The sequence below is a fragment of the Callospermophilus lateralis genome, chromosome 1, assembly GCF_048772815.1.
Source record: "Callospermophilus lateralis isolate mCalLat2 chromosome 1, mCalLat2.hap1, whole genome shotgun sequence".
Classification (NCBI taxonomy): Eukaryota; Metazoa; Chordata; class Mammalia; order Rodentia; family Sciuridae; genus Callospermophilus; species Callospermophilus lateralis.
The window spans coordinates 103,061,366-103,080,037 of record NC_135305.1 but is presented as its reverse complement, the minus strand read 5'-3'; the positions used below and the strand labels follow the sequence as shown (position 1 = coordinate 103,080,037).

Here is an 18,672-nt window from a genome sequence, read left to right as displayed (position 1 = left end):
AGGTGAAAAGATTGGATTATGAGGGCTATCAGTAGATTAATCCATTTGGTGGATTATTAACTTGAATGGACTATTGGGTGGTAACTATAGACAGGTGGAACATGGCCGGAGGAGGTGGCTCACTGGGGTTATGGCCTTGTACTAAATCTGACCTGGGCTCCTTTCTCTCTCTTCCTCTTCCTCTCCCCCCACCCTCTTGCTTTCGGCTGTCATGAGCTAAGCAACTTTCTTTCTTAGACCATAACGTTCTGCCTCAACTTAGTCTCAGAGCAATGGAGTCAGTTGACCATGGACTGAACCTCTAGAACTATGAACCAAAGTTAACTTTTCCTCCTCTAAGTTGCTTCTGTCAGATATATTGGTTACAGAAACAAAAAGCTAACAAACTGGTTTACGTTTCTATATATTCCCACCATTTACAGGAGAGAGGTATTTGCTAGGAAGGGAGCTATTGCCTTTGGGAGAAGATGGAAAAGTGTGCTGATCTATTAGAAACCTCTGAGTGAGCAAGTAGCAATACTGTCTGCAAAATCAGTTGCAGTCTCAAGAAAGAAATAAAGCCAGTTCTTAATTGGTGGCCATTAAAATAACTTCTCCGTGGAGGAGTTCAGAAAACAAGGCTGTAAGACAGCTGAGAATCAGGAGGCAATTGCCCTGGATGACAGGAAGCACCAAGCCTTTCTATATTAAGAGACTTTTCACAGGCACTTTCCCCCCAGACAGCAAAGGGGCCAGCTTACAGCATTTGCCAAGCATCTGCCTCTTTAATCAAAAACTAACAAGGGGGAGCTGACAGAGAAAATGCCTATTAAAGATGGAGCCAACAATTAGTGCTGGATTCTAAGATCTGTTTAACTGCAATGAGCAGGTCTCCTGCAGAGTGGTTAGTTTTCTTTGCTTTATTAAGATGGGAGGTGCATAAAGGGTCCAGGGTCTCCACAATGAGGTAGAGGGTCTGTTCTGGCTTCACTTGAAGTCACAGAGCATGAATAAGAAATGAAGGCTGAAGTATTACAAAACAGCACAGTGAATGAATTTTCATGGACTGGTGAAAGCGATGACTATTAGTTTTGTCTCTTGTGAGTCCTACAGTGTTCCCATGGACTCTACTAGAATTTCACATGAGCTATTTTTTTTTTTCCTGCTCCTAGTGCAGAATTCAGAAATGAGGTGCAGAAAAGGTAAAATTGTGCATGCAACAACTGCTATTCCAGTACTCTCTACTTGGAACATCTTCTGATCTGTCCATCAAAGCTCTCCCCACTGTTTCCCTGACCACTGCTCCCATCAAGAGAAGTGGCAGCAGTAGCTTGCCTCAATTACACTAGACTCTCCTTCCTCTCTCAATGATATGCGGTGGTCTTGGGGTCCTGCGGATCTTACTCTTCCTTCCGTCTCCTGAGGCCACTCAGAATGAGACTCCTTGCAGGAATCTGTGGGCCTGCTCACCAGAAAATTATCCATTCCAAAATTTCATATACATTCTGTGATCTCTCCCCTGTAAGCTCTGGACATACCCAGTCTATATGTGCTCTTGAATATAAATTAATAGTCCAGTAATTATAAAAGCCATTTAGAGAAAAGAAGGAAGACACAAAGTCAGAAATGATGTTATTTTTTATTTAACTTCTTTCTCATGTCTCAGACACATTTTAAATAAATAATATCAATAATACAACCATATTTTAATGTCTCCTTTTGACCAATCATAATGGAAAAAGCCTTTCTGATAAGCTTACTCGATGTTATGGCTCCTTTTTCTTATAAAGTAAGAGAGACATTGGGGCAAGAGGCTCTAACTAAGCATTCCTCAATGGGTCCTTCTTTTTGGAAAAATTTTAGGGATGCTTACCTCAGGGATGCACTGCTTTGTAATCCCCCGTAGGCTGCAGTAATAATGGAGATGTTCCCAACCGGTCAGGAGCTCATCTAGGGCGTCCTGCTGAGGACAGTAGCCTATGAGAACACCCGCCTTGCCCGCAGAAGACAGATCCACCTCCTCCCTGCATAGACAAAAAGGGAACAGGTTGAGAACAGTCTTCCCTGGCAAACATCAACCCATTTTCTAAATTTAGCTCATCAGTAAGTCCACTGAAATTAATTTACTATAATTAACTCACTTTGCATAAATAGGTTCAACTAAGAAAAAGTGAAGGATACCCAGAATATGCAGCCTCAAAATATGCATCTCTGACACGTGGACTATTTTGAGCTAATGGCAACTAAGCAACAGCAGAGGTAGGGAAAGCTGTTTCATTTTCCTCTGTGTAAAAAGAATATAAATCCCCCACTTGTTTATTAGTACCAGGAATTGAACCCAGGAACAAATAACCACTGAGCCACATCCCCAGCTCTTTGATATTTTGAGACAGGTCTCACTAAGTTGTTGAGGCTAGCTTTGAACTTGTGATCCTCTTGCCTCAGCCTCCCAAGCCCCTGAGACTACAGATATGCACTACCATGCCTAGCTTTAAATTTCTCCTCTTATTAAAAAAAAATTTCCATGTGTAAAGATGTCTCTGAACTAGGAAGATAGCTCCTTACAGAGACCACTCTGATGAGCTGACTCTGCTCTCCATATAGAGACAGCTGTTCCCCACCAGATATTTTCTCCCCTCCCTGCCCACAAGGAGCCCACCAACCAGAACCCAAAACCTCTACACCTTTGCTCAGCTTAAGATGGTGCTCAAGCCTCATTCTCTGACCAATGCTTAGATTTTTCGATTGTGTGTGTGTGTGTGTGTGTGTGTATGTGTGTGTGTGCTGTATGTAAGCACAAAGGGGTTTCAAGTGGGTTCCAGGTCAGGAAACCAAAAACTGTAAGCACAAAGAATGGGGGCAGGAAGCCAACCTGGGATCAGCAAGCTCTTCTTTATTCAGCGGAGGAGTCAATCAAACATCCAAGAGTCTCATGTTGGGACAGAAAAACCGAACTGGGCCTACAAAAGGTTTTGAGTTTTATAGGCCTCATTTAGGGTGGGGCAGAAAGGTAATTCTTAGGGTTTATTAGGATCACCTGATGCGTTCGGGTGGGACAGAAGGGTAGGTAGGGAAGTGTCTAGAGTTCACTGCGTTAGAATCAGCTGATCCATTGTGGTAGGGAGTTAGGTGCTACTCAGGTGAGAGTTCTTTGACATTTTCCCTTCCTGCCCGACTCTGGCTGAAGCCTGGGTCCTTAAATAACAAAAGCTACAATTTACTACTGGACAAGGCTGGTGAGGAAACAGCTGCAGCTAGGGAAAATGTCCCGGTCTATTTTCCATATCCTTCACCGTGTATATGTATTTTCTCACTAATATGCCTTTTGTCAGTTCAGTTTCCAGGGCCCTAGCAGAATTCCTAAGAAGGTAGAGGGAAAACTCCTCCACCACCCCCACAGCAACCCCAGGAGCCTTGTAGAAGAGGTTTGACTACGTATATTTTTTGGTGCTTACATTTTTTGGTTCCTTGATCGGGAAACCATTTGAAACCCCTTTGTGCTTACACACAAGAGTTTCACCAAAATTATGTTGGTCATGAAGATTCTTAAAGTTGACTCCAAAGTGAGAGGCCTGGGTGTTAACTGAAGTAATTCCTTGATTATTTTGGGTGTTAAAAAGAAGAGAAAAAAAAAATGTGTGTGTGTGTGTGTGTGTGTGTGTGTATTTAAAGTCATACTATATGCCTAGGTTAAGAATTATACAAAATCACACATAATTAAAGAAAAAAAAACTCTTGTTTTATTTCAGATTTAACATCAATACATATTGATTACCAAATCACTCAAATGCAACAAAATTTAATATTTTGATTGTTTTCTCATTATCTTGTTTTGGCAGGAAAAATAATAACTATGTTAGCCATCTATTATGCATTTTTAAATACATAAAATTATGTTGACCGTGAAGATTCTTAAGACTACATCAGGAAGAAAAAAATCTTATTCATAAATGGAAAATAATGCTTAAAAAAAAAAGACTTGCTGAGAAAGCATGACTTCTAAAAGAGGTGATTATTAGCATTTCTTAAAGCAGAGTGAAAAATTATTAATATTTTTATTCATATCAAAACCATATATATATATGCTCATGGAAATAAACAAGGAAAAAAATATCTTTGTGTAAAATTTTAAGTTTGGTCTCAATTTTATCTTTTTTTCCTTCTAAATCTGTTAACAGTTATATCCCAAACATTGTTATTTTTTTCCCAAAATTTGGGATAGTCAAAGTTTATCTCATCTTCTTTCTACACTGTAGGAAATACATTTTCTTTAGTCAAACTCAAAAAAATTTTCTTTATCAGTGTACTTAAGAGTTTTGGTAAAATATAGCTGACAAAAATATATACACACACAAATGTATATACGATATAGTCACATGTATGTTCTCAATTATCTGAAATATAAATATTTTACAAATTATTTTAATATACAATAAAAGGCTTTGTTTTCAACCACTGCTCCTAAAAAGTCTCAACTCAATAATTTGTGGAATTTTTTCCTACTTTCTTTTTTTGTTGCAATAATACAATACAAACTTTACCATTTTAATCTTTGTAAAGTATAAAATTTATAAGTATTAGACTATATGCTTTGTCAATGTGATCACTCTCTAGTTCTAAAACACTTCTTTTCATCCCCAAACAGAATCCTGTACTCATGAATCAGTCATTCTCCATTTCCTTCTCCTGTTGCCCCTGACATTATTCATCTTCATTTCATCTCTATGGATTTAACTGTTCTGCATATTCTTTGTATGAGAGATATGAGACTGCATATCATATAATTCCTTTTTGCATCTGGCTGTTCTCACTTAGATATTATGTTTTCAAGGTCAATCTGCAGTAGAGCAGGTATTAATATTTCATTGTATTCTCTTTTAATAGTAAAACTGCACACAGCAATTAACAAAGTACTCCACTGCTTTCATCTTGCAGATGATAAAACTAACATCCACATGATGCAGCTGCCCTGAAATATTTGCAAAGACTAATTCTAACACTTCTACCCTACACTGGATGGTCCACCATTTTTCATTTTATGACATTTGTGCATAAAATTAAAAGGACTACATAAAAAAGAGAGGATGCATTTTTAAAAAATAGTAGGATTTAGTTTTTAGAACAGTTTTAGGTTTATAGAAAATTGAAAAGAAAGTACACACAGTTTCCATATACTTGCACTCAGGGTGTTTCCTATTTTTAGCAGCTTGCATTGGTGTGGTAAATGTTTAGCAGTGAAGAACTCATATTGATCTATTAACTAAAGTCCATAATTCATATTAGCATTCACACTGCACTATACAGTTTTACGGGTTTTGACAAATGCATAACATCCACCATTACAACAGCATAAATAATAGTTTCATTGCCTTAAAAATCCCAGGAGCTCTTCCTATTCATCCCTTCCCTCTTGCCCACAAACCTTGAGAATCACTTTTTTTTTTTTTTTTACTTTACTTTCTTTGTGGTTGTGCTTTTCTAGAAAGCCACAGAGTTGGACTAACACAATATAGAACACTTCATACTGGCTTCTTTCACTTAGCAACAGGCACTTAAAATTCCTCCATAAGGTGGACTAAGTATATATGTACTCCCGAATTCATGGAACAATAAATTTTATGATAACCTTGAAAAAATAAACCACCTCAATAAAAACTGGAATTAAGAAGATAGATATTGGTCTAGGCGCAGTGGTGCATGCCTGTCACCCCAGCAACTCTGAGAATGAGGCAGGAGGATTGCATTTTCGAGGTCAGTCTGGATAACTTAGAAAGAACCCGTCTCAAAATAAAATAAAATAAAATAAATAAAAAGGCCTAGGCCTGAGAGCCAATATCTAGTACCAAAAGAGAAATGAAGAAGAAGAAAAAAAAAAAAAAAAAGAGAGAAGACAGGTGTTATAACTCTGGCAAATAACCATGGCTTTCAGTCAGGACCAATGAATGGTGATACACAGAGAAACATACAGACAAGTCCTTAAAAGGACTTATTTAATAGAAGCATCTAAATTTGTGAGTGTATTAAAGTGATTTACCTGTTCTAATTATATGTTAAATCTCAAAGGATTCTCTTCGAAAGAAAACAGAATCATCCAGAGGTTCTAAATATTTTCAATCAATCAAACTTTTTCAGATGTTGTGGGTTGGATTATGTCCCACAAAAAGGCAAAATAAATAAATAAAAGCCAAAGTCCTCACTCCTAGGACTTAGGAATGTGGCTCTATTTGGAGACAGAGTATTACAGAAAAAAAAAATAAGCTAAAATGAAGTCATTAGGGGTGGATCCTAATCCAAGTGACTAGTGTCCTTATACAAGGAAAACATTTGACACAGAGACACACATAGTGAAAAGACTATACAAGCAGAGGAGGAGAAGACCATCTACAAGCCAATAGAGTGTGGAAAGAGTCCTTAAGAAAAAAAGAAAATAGATACCAAACAATAAGCTATTTATGAAATTAGAAAATGGTAACGCAAACTACACCTAAATCAAGTAGAGATAAGAAAAAATGACTAGAGAAGAAATAAGTAAAATAGGAAATAGAAAAAACAATAAACAATAGAGAAAATCAGCTAATTAAAATATTTCTTTGAAAACAAAATCTACAAATCTTTAGCTAATAACCAAGAAAAAGGAAAGATGCAAATTACTAAAACTGGGAATGAAATATTTCTACAAACCTTAAAGAAACAGAAAGATTTACAAGGGTGCTATATGCATATTCATAGACCAACAAATTAGATAACTTAGATGAGATGGGCAAAACTTTTAAAAAGACACAAACTACTGAGTGTGATAATGTGAAAAAGAAAGAATCTAAACAGATGTATAACAATAAAAAGGTTGACTTGGTAATAATAAAAAAAAGTTTCCGTGATTAAAAGCCTAGGACCATGTTACTTCACTGGTGAGTTCTACTACATGTTTAAAGATTAATTAAATCAATCCCTCACAGCCTGCTTCAAAAAACAAAAGAGGAAAGAATAGTTCTCAATTAACTCTATGATATCAGTAATGTCCTAAAAACAAAACCAAATACACAACAGAGAAAGAAGACTATGTATTTGTTTTGAATATGGATGTAAAAAATACAAATACTCCTCACAGTGCAGTTACATACTATAAACCCATCATAAGTTGAAAATATTATTTCAAAAATGAGCTTAATATACCTAAACTATTGAATGTCATAGTTTAGTCTAGCCTACTTCATACACCCTTAGAATTTACATTAGGCTATGGTTGGGCATAGCCGAAGCATATTCTACCACATGTCATTATCTTGGGAAAAGATGATTCAAAATTCAAAGCCCAGTTTTTTTCTTTTTAAATATTTTTTTGTCAATGGACCTTTATTTTATTTATTTATATGTGGTGCTGAGAATCAAACCCAGTCCTTACACATGCTAGGCAAGCACTCTACCACTGAGCTATAGCCCCAGCCCTCAAAACCCAGTTTCTATTGAACATTTATCTCTTTCATACCTTCATAAAGTTGAAATATTGTGTATGGAACCATTGTAAACCAGGGGCCATCTGCACAAGCAGATTGAAAGCAACAGCATATAAGGTGAATTAGATACCATGATCAAGTAGGACAAATCCCAGGAATACACGGTTGGTTTAATATATGAATGTTAATCATCATACACCATATTTATAGAAATAAGGACAAAAACTACCCAATATCATGTAACGCAGTGAAAAAGCATTTGACAAAATTCAAGTGCCTTTCTTGATAAAACCATGGATAAATGAGAGATAAAAGGGATTTTATTTTATGATCCCATTTATATGAAATTTTCCATTTATATGATCCCATTTATATGAATAGACAAATCCATTGAGAGAGCAGATTAATGGTTACAAAAGACTGAGTCAGGGAGCAACAATGGAGAAAGACTACTAATAGGTACAGAGTTTCTCTTCAAGGTGATGGAAATGTAGTTTAATTAAATAGCTGAAATTATTACAAAACTTTATGAATATATTAAAAATCCCTGCATTATTCCATTTAAAATTATAAATTCTCTGGTATGTGAATTGTATCTCTGTTAATCAAAACACAGTCAGTTAAAGCTGGACATACTCCTGCTCTATGCAGTGCTCATCTATGTACAACATAAATGGTTTCATAGGTGCATCATTAAATGTTCAGAGGAATTTTCAATACTAATGAAAAAAAAAAAGCCATTACAACTTACAACAATATGCATGCACCTCACAAACATGCTATTGTGGGAAAGAGTTCACCCACAAAACAGTATAAACTTTATGATTCCACTTACATAAAATTCCCAAACAAGCAACCTGAAATCTGGTCATTAAAATCAGAAGAATATTTATGTTTGTTTGTAGGGGAACATGAAGAGGATTTCTGAGGTCCCATCAAAAGCCTATTTCCTAGTTTTATGTGCTCTCATTATAAAAACCCATCAACCCATACACTTGTTATTAGCAATAATTATTCATTTCAATTTTAAAATTTATGTTTTAAAAATTGTTGCCAAACTCCACATTACTTTATAAATTATCTACAAAAATTTTAATGTTTAAAATGATTTTAATTAGTTTCTGCTGGCATGATCTCCTTCCAGCTCCTCTCAATGTCAAGCAGCCTGTTGATGATTTAAAGATATAACATTTTATTTAAATTCTCTAAACCATTTGAAGATAGGGAATACACATATTAAATATTTTCATTGTCCCATGACCTTAGACATTTCCTAACTCTGAATTGTTGGTGGTCATACTTATTATTTCTAACTAGTATCATCAGATGTCATTAGAACATTAGTATCATAAGAACATGGGAATAGCTCAGAACAGGTGGACAGTGGCAGTCTAGGGACACAGGAATTCAACCACAGCAGGGGTCTGATGTCTTTCTGTCCTAACACCCATCATCTAGTGCAGTGATGGCTGCCCAATTTCTAGTTGTAAGGAGTTATAATTTTTAAAAGGTCATGGTTTTACAATGGAGTGAAATGAAACACTTTCAAGAGCAGTGCATTTTTCTTCGGATGTACAGATAAATGCCTGCCTTTCCTTGTTAGCTAGTAGAAATAACTCCCTTGCACAAATCTTCAACACAAGTATCAGTTGCACATTGTTCATTTGTTTGCTGGTTCAGTTGATATTGGGAATCAAATCCAGGGCCTCTAACAGGCAAATGCTCTACCACTGAGCTGCACCCCCAGACCCAAACTGAAAAATTTTTATTATGAATTGACATATATCTTTGAAGGAAGTTAGAAAGAATGTTTTGTAGAGAGGATCCAATGTGTACTGAACCACAGCACAAGCAGGCATTCAAATACCTTTAAAAGCATATCAAATCAAACCACATTGCATTTTTCCCTTGTTGTATTTTATTAAATACCAGAGGCTCTGTAAATAGCTCAATATGTTTCATCTGAATTTTGAGGACAATAAAAGTTTATGAAGATTAACATTACAACTGGAAATTTGGGTGAACATGATATCATAATCCAGATGGTGACACTGAGTGGGCATATCCAATATAGACAGGCAGACAAAAGAAGGCCATGTGATAATGAAGCCCTAGAGTAAGGGAAAACTGAATATCTAAACCAGAGTCCATTTTAAGTGACCCAGAGGAACAGCTTCTTTTAAATTACATCATTGACATAAATCTTCCCATCTAACTCTGAGTGATGCTAACCACACACCTCCTAAATCAAAATCACTGTCTATCACATTTACGCTATTAGAAAATGCTCACATCCATTTCATAGTTTCCACATACTTGCATTTTGGTTATCTTGACCTAATAAAGAAGGTCGTAGCATTCTGTATGCTTCATGCTTCAGCACTACTTGGAAAGACAAGATATTTCTCAGTTGTAAGTCTGACATAAAAATGATCTTCAAGAGGCTTTTATCATGATGCATGCTGACTAGATTTTCCTCTTTAATTAATGACACAACAGACCAAGAAACCCTGGAAATTAAATATAAATCTTGGAGCACTCAGGGGAGTTTGCCAAACCAAGAGCCTTCTCAGTTCAGGCATTTAATTTCCTTTATATTATCAGCAGTCTGTAAACTGACAAAGCAGGCAAATAAGAGCCAAAAAACTGCTCAGTGAACCAAGTTTGGTTTGTTTGCCAGGCAGTTTTTAACCCCATTTGCTTTTCAAACTTCCTACTTTGTCCCTCCACGGTCTGCACTTTCCTGCAGGTTTAACCCCCATTTCACCACAGGTTCAACCATCTGGTTACCATTAGTTATTTAAGTGTGCCACAGCCTCTTACACCTGGTCCCATTGGCTCCTGGATGTCAGCCAAGTGTCCAAGGTAGTCCTTAAGCTCATGATCAAGATAAAATAACGGGAACCCCAAAGCCTGGCTTAGTGATATTTTAAAAAGAATACGGGGCATCCATGGTGCTTGGTTTATTAAATTCAGACTAAGAACATATTTTCATTTTCCTCAAGGAGAGCTAGAATAAGTTCATACTCTAGATTTAAGCCTGTAAATCTACAAACACTCACACTGTACCCACATAACCACCTGTTTCACCACATAGTACAAGTGGAATTCTCTCAAGCCCTTCAAAGTGATAATTAAACTAAGTATATGTGCAACATAACAGAGCAGAATGATTCTTTCAAAGAATACCAAAAAAATACATTTTTTGTTCATTTAACTCCTATGTACATGATTGAGAAGCTACAAATCTACTAAAGGCATGCCCTTTTTTAGAACAGTAAAATAACACATAATTATATTTTCAAACTGCCAAGAGTTTTTTTTCTTCTTGTCCACCAAGAAAATGTTATGAATTTCTGAAAATAAAACAGCTCATTAAATTACATATATACTTTTTCATTAGATTTGCCAACTTCCCATCTAATAATTTATTCAAGGAAGGAACTATATTAATATATCAAAGACATGTTTTCAAAGAACAAATGGTGGCTTATGCCCATCACTTGTTACAATGTCAGACTTTTCACCTGATTTTTCTTTCACTTGTGATGTCATTATGTATGAAATACACGTGTCTACATTTAGAAACTAGAACAAAACATTAAACAATAGTTCATTTCCAGTTTGTCAGCACCCCTTAACCAAATGCAATTGTTCCTCTAAGTCAGTGTTAGAGATAAGCAAAGTCATCAATATATTTTAGAGAGTTTGGATAATGAATATGAGTGTCCATAATTCATATAATTTTCTGTAATATATCTAGCATGTATTTATATATTTTTCTAAATATGTATTGATTCAAATTATTTTAAATGCCTTATTAATTTCATATTGTCAGGAAGGGTTTTTAAACTTAAACCCCATCTGATTCAGATGTATGATATGTCAAGATCATTGTACTGTCATGTGTATCTAATTAAAACAAATTTTAAAAAAATTTAAAAAAAAGTTAACAATTCAAATAACTCAAGTGTTGAAAATCTTTAGCTTCTTTTAAATTACATAAGGAATGTTCATATAAAGAAATACTTAAAACCATGCCATTTATAAGAAATTTACAGGTTAATAATGTCACTAAATTATTCACTACCTACTTAACATTTTTAATATTTAATAAAGGACAAAAAATAGTCACTAGAATTCTTATCTTATTAAAGTGGAAATTTTAAAAGTCCTGCATGAGAAACACTGTATGTTAATTAGCTTTCTTTTACTGAAAAAAAAGTATAAAATAATTTATAAAGAAGGAATGTTTATTTTGCTCACTTTTCCGGGGGTTTCACTGCATGATCAATGAGCCCATTGGTTGTACCTGTAGCAACACTTCCTGGCCGATGGTGGTAAAGCAAACACACTAACTTCATGGCCAGAAAAAGGAAGACAGGTAAAGGAGGGACTGGGGTGCTACTATCCCCTTTAAGGGCACATGCCCCCAGTTACCAGAAGACCTCCCACTAGCCCCACATCTTAAAATTTCCACAGCACCACTTCCCAACAGTACCAAACAGAGACCAAGCCTTCACCACAGAGGCCTTTGGGGGACATTTAAGATCCAAAGTATAGCATATGGGTTACTTTAAGATACTGTATACCAAAATTTACTAAAAATCATTATTGAAAAATAAGTAGAAAATAAAATTATTACTAATAAGCAATTGATGAAAAGCAAACATAAGGTGAAAATGCCTCATTTCATATCACTTTTATAGCACTTTAACCTTTTCAGAATCTTTCAGGGATTCCAGTGTATTTTTTTAAAGCCTTGAATAATTTGAATTCAAGTTTATGTTATCCTAGAAGTTCAAGAAGGATGACATTCAAGTTCCTACATTAACTTGTTCTACCTACCAGTATGCTGGCAAAGGTCTGAGACTTAAGGCCCCAGAAGCTCTGTTTCATGCCATTGTATTTCCTGGGTGGGGGTGGGGGGATTTAGTGTTAAAAAAGACTGAGTGTGTGTGTGTGAGAGAGAGATCTATTTTAAAAAGAAAACGGGGATAATATGTAGAATTAGGGATATACAAATTTTTCTATTATTTATACTGAGGAATTAATATTGTCCTGAAAAAAAAGAAAGTAAACCTTATTAAGATTTACACTGATGTGTGTGTGTGTGTGTGTGTGTGTGTGTGTGTGTGTGTATTAGAGGAAATGAAAAGATAAACAAAGTGAAACATCCATCCAGGTTTTAAGGTATGTGGAGCCACACAAAAAAAACATATCACTGTCCCTCTGTATGTGAGCTTTCTCCCATACAGAGATAAAGAGTGATTATTTTTTGTTTTTTTTTTTAACACTAGAATTTTTTTTTACCCTCTGGGTAAAAAACAGAGCTTCAGGTGGCCTTATGTCTCTTAGACTTCTGCCAGCATTTTGAGGTGGGACAAAAATCTTTGTCTCTCTGGAATGGTAGCACACACCTGTAATCCCAGCCACTAGGAAAGGAAGTTCAAGACCACCCTCAGCAATTTACTGAGACCCTGTCTCCAAAGAAAAAAAGGCTGGAGAGTCAGCCCAGTGATAAAGTGGCCCTGGTTCAATCCCTAGTACACACTACCCCCACCCACACACACCAAATTTATGTATTGAACTCACACACACTTGTTTTTTCTTGTCATTATTCCCTAATGGTAGTCTACCTAGAGATGGTCTCTAGTACAGGGGATGATTACGTAGGTTCTGTGCAAATATTACAACATTTTATATAAGATATTGGAGCATCCCAGATTTTGGTATCTCTGGGGATCTTAAAACCAATTCCTCATGGATAGCAACATATAAACAAAAACAAACAAACAAAAAGGAATAAAGGGAAACAACGAAACCTAAACCATATAGTAGAAGAAGGAAACAAAGAGGGGAGCTAGCTCCCAGTTAGAGTCCTTGTGTGATTTTTTAGACTGATCATAGGCAATGACTCAGCTCTCCATGGCCTCATGGGGAAGCTGCCCTTCACACACAAGGCCAGTCCACTGCTGTCTCAGTAGGGTGTTGCAGTCATGGGCCCTGGCCAGTCATGCTGTCACACACATTGGTCCTCCTAGCCAATGGGACTTCACTTCCTAGCTAATAGGCCTTCCTTCATCACTTCTGCTGAGATTATCTTATGGGGGTGGGATGGATAAACCTTAAAGACACCTTTCCCCACAGTGACCTAGTGCTTTTCTACTCCGAGTCCTTCTCTTTTCTCTCCTTCTTGCTGGTTCCAGGGTCCATAAAATTACAGGAATCCTGTTCAGGGATATTCAACAATGAGGTGACCCCCATGTGTGTGCAGACCTACCTGACCATCAACCAAAGCGTCACTACCTGGGGGAGAATGGAGCCAGGGGGTGTTGATGCTATCTCTAGTTTAGATTTTTGCATATCCCACTACAACACATGATTAACAGCTTAATCCCTTCATTATTTGCCTGTTGCTTTAAGAGTTTGTCCTAACACCTGGAAGCTCAGCTCTCTCTCTCTCCTGAAAACATTAAAAGTTGAAAGCCTAAAATAAAATGAGATGACAAGACTAAGGATAAAATTACTTGTCTAGCAATAATACAAATGAGTAAGTTCAATTATTAAAGATAAAAAGAATCTTAATTGAATCAAAAGGCAAAAATCAATCAATCAATCAATAAAAGATCCATTGACAACTAAAAAAATATTTTTTAAAAAATTTAATGTTAAGAAAAAATTAATATTTTTAGACCAAGGTAGCATTCATACAGAGCCTATAGCCTTTAAAATACAAATACATACATACCATTTACAGAGAAAGAGAGAATGATATGTTTGAAAAATGCATCATTAGGCAATTTCATTGTTGTGTTAATGTCATAGATTGTATATACACAAACTAAAATGGCTAAGGAATCATTGGGTGATGTAATTTTATGAGACCATTATGCATGTATAGTGAAATATTATGTGATGCATGACTACATATAAAATAATTTCAAGCTATGAAACCCCATTATTCCTTTCAGAAATCCACAATGCACTAGTGTCATTTCAGATGATGATACCAAATATTTGCTATGTATGCTAAATAACTTTTATAATCACCTACTGTTTTCAGTTAACAAGTTATATGAAAACTACAATTTTATGCCTGTCAGTCTCAGACTACATATTGATCTTTTGCATTACATCTAAGAATTAAAAAGAAAATAGCATGAATTATGACATACGTGTTCTTTTAAGAGAAAAATATTTCAAGGAAAATTGATATTGAATATTTAATAAAAATAAGATGATATTTGAAAGAAAAGATATCATCTTCTTCCCCCGGTGTTTCCTTTTTCACATTGTGTATTACCAATTGAAACTTTATGCTTTAAAATACCTTGAGTCAAACTTCTCAATCTCAAAATCATCTCTCATTCTACTTTTTACTGCCCTTGTTTAAGATACATGGAACCCAGACTACGATGTTGTATTTCATGTCTACCTCTAACTCCTCTGTGATTCTTTTTGGTTTTAAGTCTCTGCCATCCCCTGCCTACATCTCTAGTGTCTCCCTAAAATGCCAACTAAAACTCACCACACAAAAAAGCAACATAGTAAGCTTGGAAGGTATTAAATGACAGAAAAAGAATAAATGGGGGTGAGGTAGAAGTTTCACAGCTTTAATTCAGATCACTGTAATACTGTAAGGATTCAAATCAGAAAAGAGAACATGGGGGTTGGGGGTACACCTTGTATTCACACCTGCCACCATCTTGCCTTCACATAGACCCAGACAAATGTTGTCCAAGCCCTTTCAGAGAGAGAGGAAGTATGCCACCAGAAGACTTGCTCGTCAGACATGGAGTGCTGCAGATGAGGCACAACCTGCCTTCATTTCTACACGCGTCTAGAGAGTGCTAGGAAATAACAGCATAGGCAAGAAACAATGCTATTCCCAAACATAGCAGGTACTAGGAAAAAAGCCTGCTAGAGGCCAAGACTGAACCAGCAACCGTGCTTGTCCACTAGACAAAATGCTGTAGTTCTGAATTCAGTGTGCAACTACCAACAATGGGCAAACACTTCCCACCTCTGCTGCTGACAAAGAGGTTCCTAATGAAAGGGCACATTTTTTTCTATTGATAGCAGTCCCCCAAATAATACTGAATAGCAGGTAGGAATAAAATGTAAAGATCCAATAATAACATAGATTTGAATATTCAGAAAGTAGGTAGGTACTTCCAGCAGAATGCAAAATGAATAGATCTCAATGAAATAGAAACACAAAATCCAAGAGAAGAAATGACAGGGATAGAACTTAACATGACAGAGCAAGAGGTCTCCAGGGATGAGAACAATAAGCAATAGGTTAAAATAAAGAAATTTAACATTGAAAGAATCCAAACTTATTTTCTTGAATTTAAGGGAAAAAAAATAGATTTATGATTAAATGTTGAGAAAGGGTCACTAGATTGGAAAGAAAAAAACGAAAATACTACTAAGCCTTGATGATTCTTACAAATATTTTAATGGCTTCTGTTTTCTGGCTCATTGTTGGTTTACTTTGGACAAGAGAACATACAACACATACACTTGGGGAAGCACAGGGAGGCTAGCTCTAAAGCCTCCATTGCCTGCTGACTGTCAGGAGACAGTGGAGCAAGGTCCAGAGGCTTTTGAGGTGAATGTTGTGAGCCAATAGTGCCGAAACAATTCTATCTTTCATATTGGAAGGCAATCCATACTTGTCGTCTGATATTCTGAGAATCAGAGCATATGTCTCCCTACCTTATTTACTCTACATTAAAAAAAAAAGAAAAAAATGCTAAAGCAAGAATAATTTTACAGTTGTGAATTAAACATTGTCAACTTGAATGAGAAAGCTGATGGTCAGTACAGAAACAAATTTAAATAGACATAAATTTAAATAAACCATGAATATACAATACATGTATCTCCTTGAAAAGAGTGAATAAAGCAAATATAATAATTTAGTAATGACATACATCTAAAATCCAAAAACCTATTATCAACACTGAAGAGCAAAAAGGAAAACCTAGTAATACTTAGACTCAATTGTTTGGAGCTCTTTAAAAAAAAAAAAGTTTCACTCTTATTTTTGGAAGTTCAAACTTTTGGAAAGTTCAAAGGGATACAACATGACCAACTGGGCCACAAGGGCAATGCAAAGAGTTTTATTTTATCTGTTTGTTTGTTTTGTTTGTTTGTTTGTTTTGTTTGTTTGTTTTGTTTTGGTACTGGGGATTGAACCAAGGGGCACCTAAACACTGAGATACATCTCCAGCCCTTTATTTATTTGTTTGTTTAAATGTTGAGAAGGGGTCACTATGTCCCTTAGTGCCTCACTACATTGCTAAGAATGGCCTTGAATTTGGAATCTTCCTAGCTCAGACACCTGAATCACTGAAATTGCAAAGGTATTTTTTAATTAGTAAATTTAAATATCTAATTGAAAGAGATTAAACATGAATATTACTTCACCAAATTATATCAAAATGATGTCTTGCCCAACAGTAAAACCAGTCAATAAGCCCTAGCCATATACTCAATTGTCATTAAAGTTTTAATGTTCAGATATTAAGTAGAAGTGAATAATCATGGAGTATTAGTTAATTATAGGATATATATGGCAGAAGCACCATTTTAAAAACCCACAAACTTGGAGGTAGCAGAAGTAAATCAAAGAGACTACTTTAAAAGATAATATAATATTTAAAGGAGTATGAAGTAATATTGCATTTACAAAAAAATAGAATACCAATTTTTTAAAAAATAGATAATCAAAGAGATAACAAAGAACTTTTGAAATATTTAAAAAATGATTAAAATTAAATGTTCAATAAATATTTGAAAGGTAAATTTGAGAATATCTTCCAGAAAGTAAGTCGCCCAAAGATAAAGAGGTTGAAAACTGAAGAGACTTTTTTTTTTTTTAAAGTTCTAGGGGACACAATAACAGAATAATAGAAGATGAATGAATAAAATCAGATTAGAGAACACAATGTGAGAAAATTATAAAATAGCCAAAACACCTCTTAAAAACCAAAGGAAGTACACTTGGACCCATAGAAAGCCAAGCATAATATATTGAAAGAAGGAAGGAGAAGAGCTGAAGACAGCCGCCAAGGCACACAGTCATGAAATTCAAGGAAAGGATCAAATTGTTCTGTGTACAGATATGAATATACCACAGTGAATTTTACCGTTATGTACATGTACAAAGCCTTAATTTAAAATAGAAGGAAAAAAATAAAGTAGAGGAAGGGATCAGGGGAGGGAGGGAGAGAGGAAGTACTGGGGACCAAAGTGGAGCAAATTATATTGCATGCACTTATGATTATGTCACAATGAATCTGATGTGATGTATAACTATAATGCACTAATAAAATTATTTTTAAAAGACTCAGAGACAAAGATCCTAAATGCTTCCAGATAAAAACTAATCAAGTTATAATGGTACTCAATCTCTCAAAGGCAATCCTAAATTCATAATGAAAAAATTCATTTAAATGAATTTAGGAATATGAATTCTCAACTAAAATTTTCTATCCAAACTACCCAACAGATATGGAGAGAGAAAGATAGTTTCAGAATACTGTTTTCAAGGAACTTACTTCCTATTTGTTTATGAAGGTTTGGGGGCTTGTTTTTTTCACTTTTTAAAAATATCTTTATTCTATGTATTTATTTATTTTTTAGGCGATGCTGAGAATCCAACCAAGTGCCTCTCATGTGCAAGCCTTCTACCACTGAGCCATCACCCCAGCCCATAGTGCTTGTTCTTAAAAAAATTAAAATTACAATACAAGGTAAACCAAGAGAGAAAACATTGAATCAGGAAATATAAAATTAATTAAGAGAGAACAAGAAAACTCCCAGAGTGACAACTGAAGGTCACATGAATTGCAACTGCACAGCTGACCTGAAGAGAGACAGTCTGGAGCAAAGGCTGCAGACACTCATGATCTCTTCAAGAGAATCAAATTGATAGATTAAATGGTGTGCTTAAATGGATTGTAAAGGAGAGTTAATCCACAGGAAATAGAGCAAATGAACAAAGACAATGAACTGCAAAAATTTAAGGAAGAAATAAAAAGGTCATAGCACTTCAGGGCTCAACTAAGGATGTTATTTACAGAAACCATAATCCTATATATATTAAATTCTGAGTTAACTCAGGTGTGTGTATATTCCTAGTTTATACATTCATTGTTTTTAAAATAAATTCCATACGTATTCCTTTTAAATTAGTTCAAATGATACACAGAATTATTAATTAACA

General features: G+C 35.3%; 1 protein-coding gene across 1 annotated transcript in view; it reads right to left on the bottom strand.

The window, feature by feature from the left end:
- Abca13 (ATP binding cassette subfamily A member 13) overlaps window positions 1–18,672 on the bottom strand; it is a 427,810-nt gene that overhangs the window by 63,946 nt on the left and 345,192 nt on the right. The window contains exon 56 of the mRNA XM_076864534.2: window positions 1,853–2,003. Within this exon, the coding sequence (XP_076720649.2) occupies window positions 1,853–2,003 (151 nt within the window). The remainder of the gene's footprint in view (window positions 1–1,852; window positions 2,004–18,672) is intronic.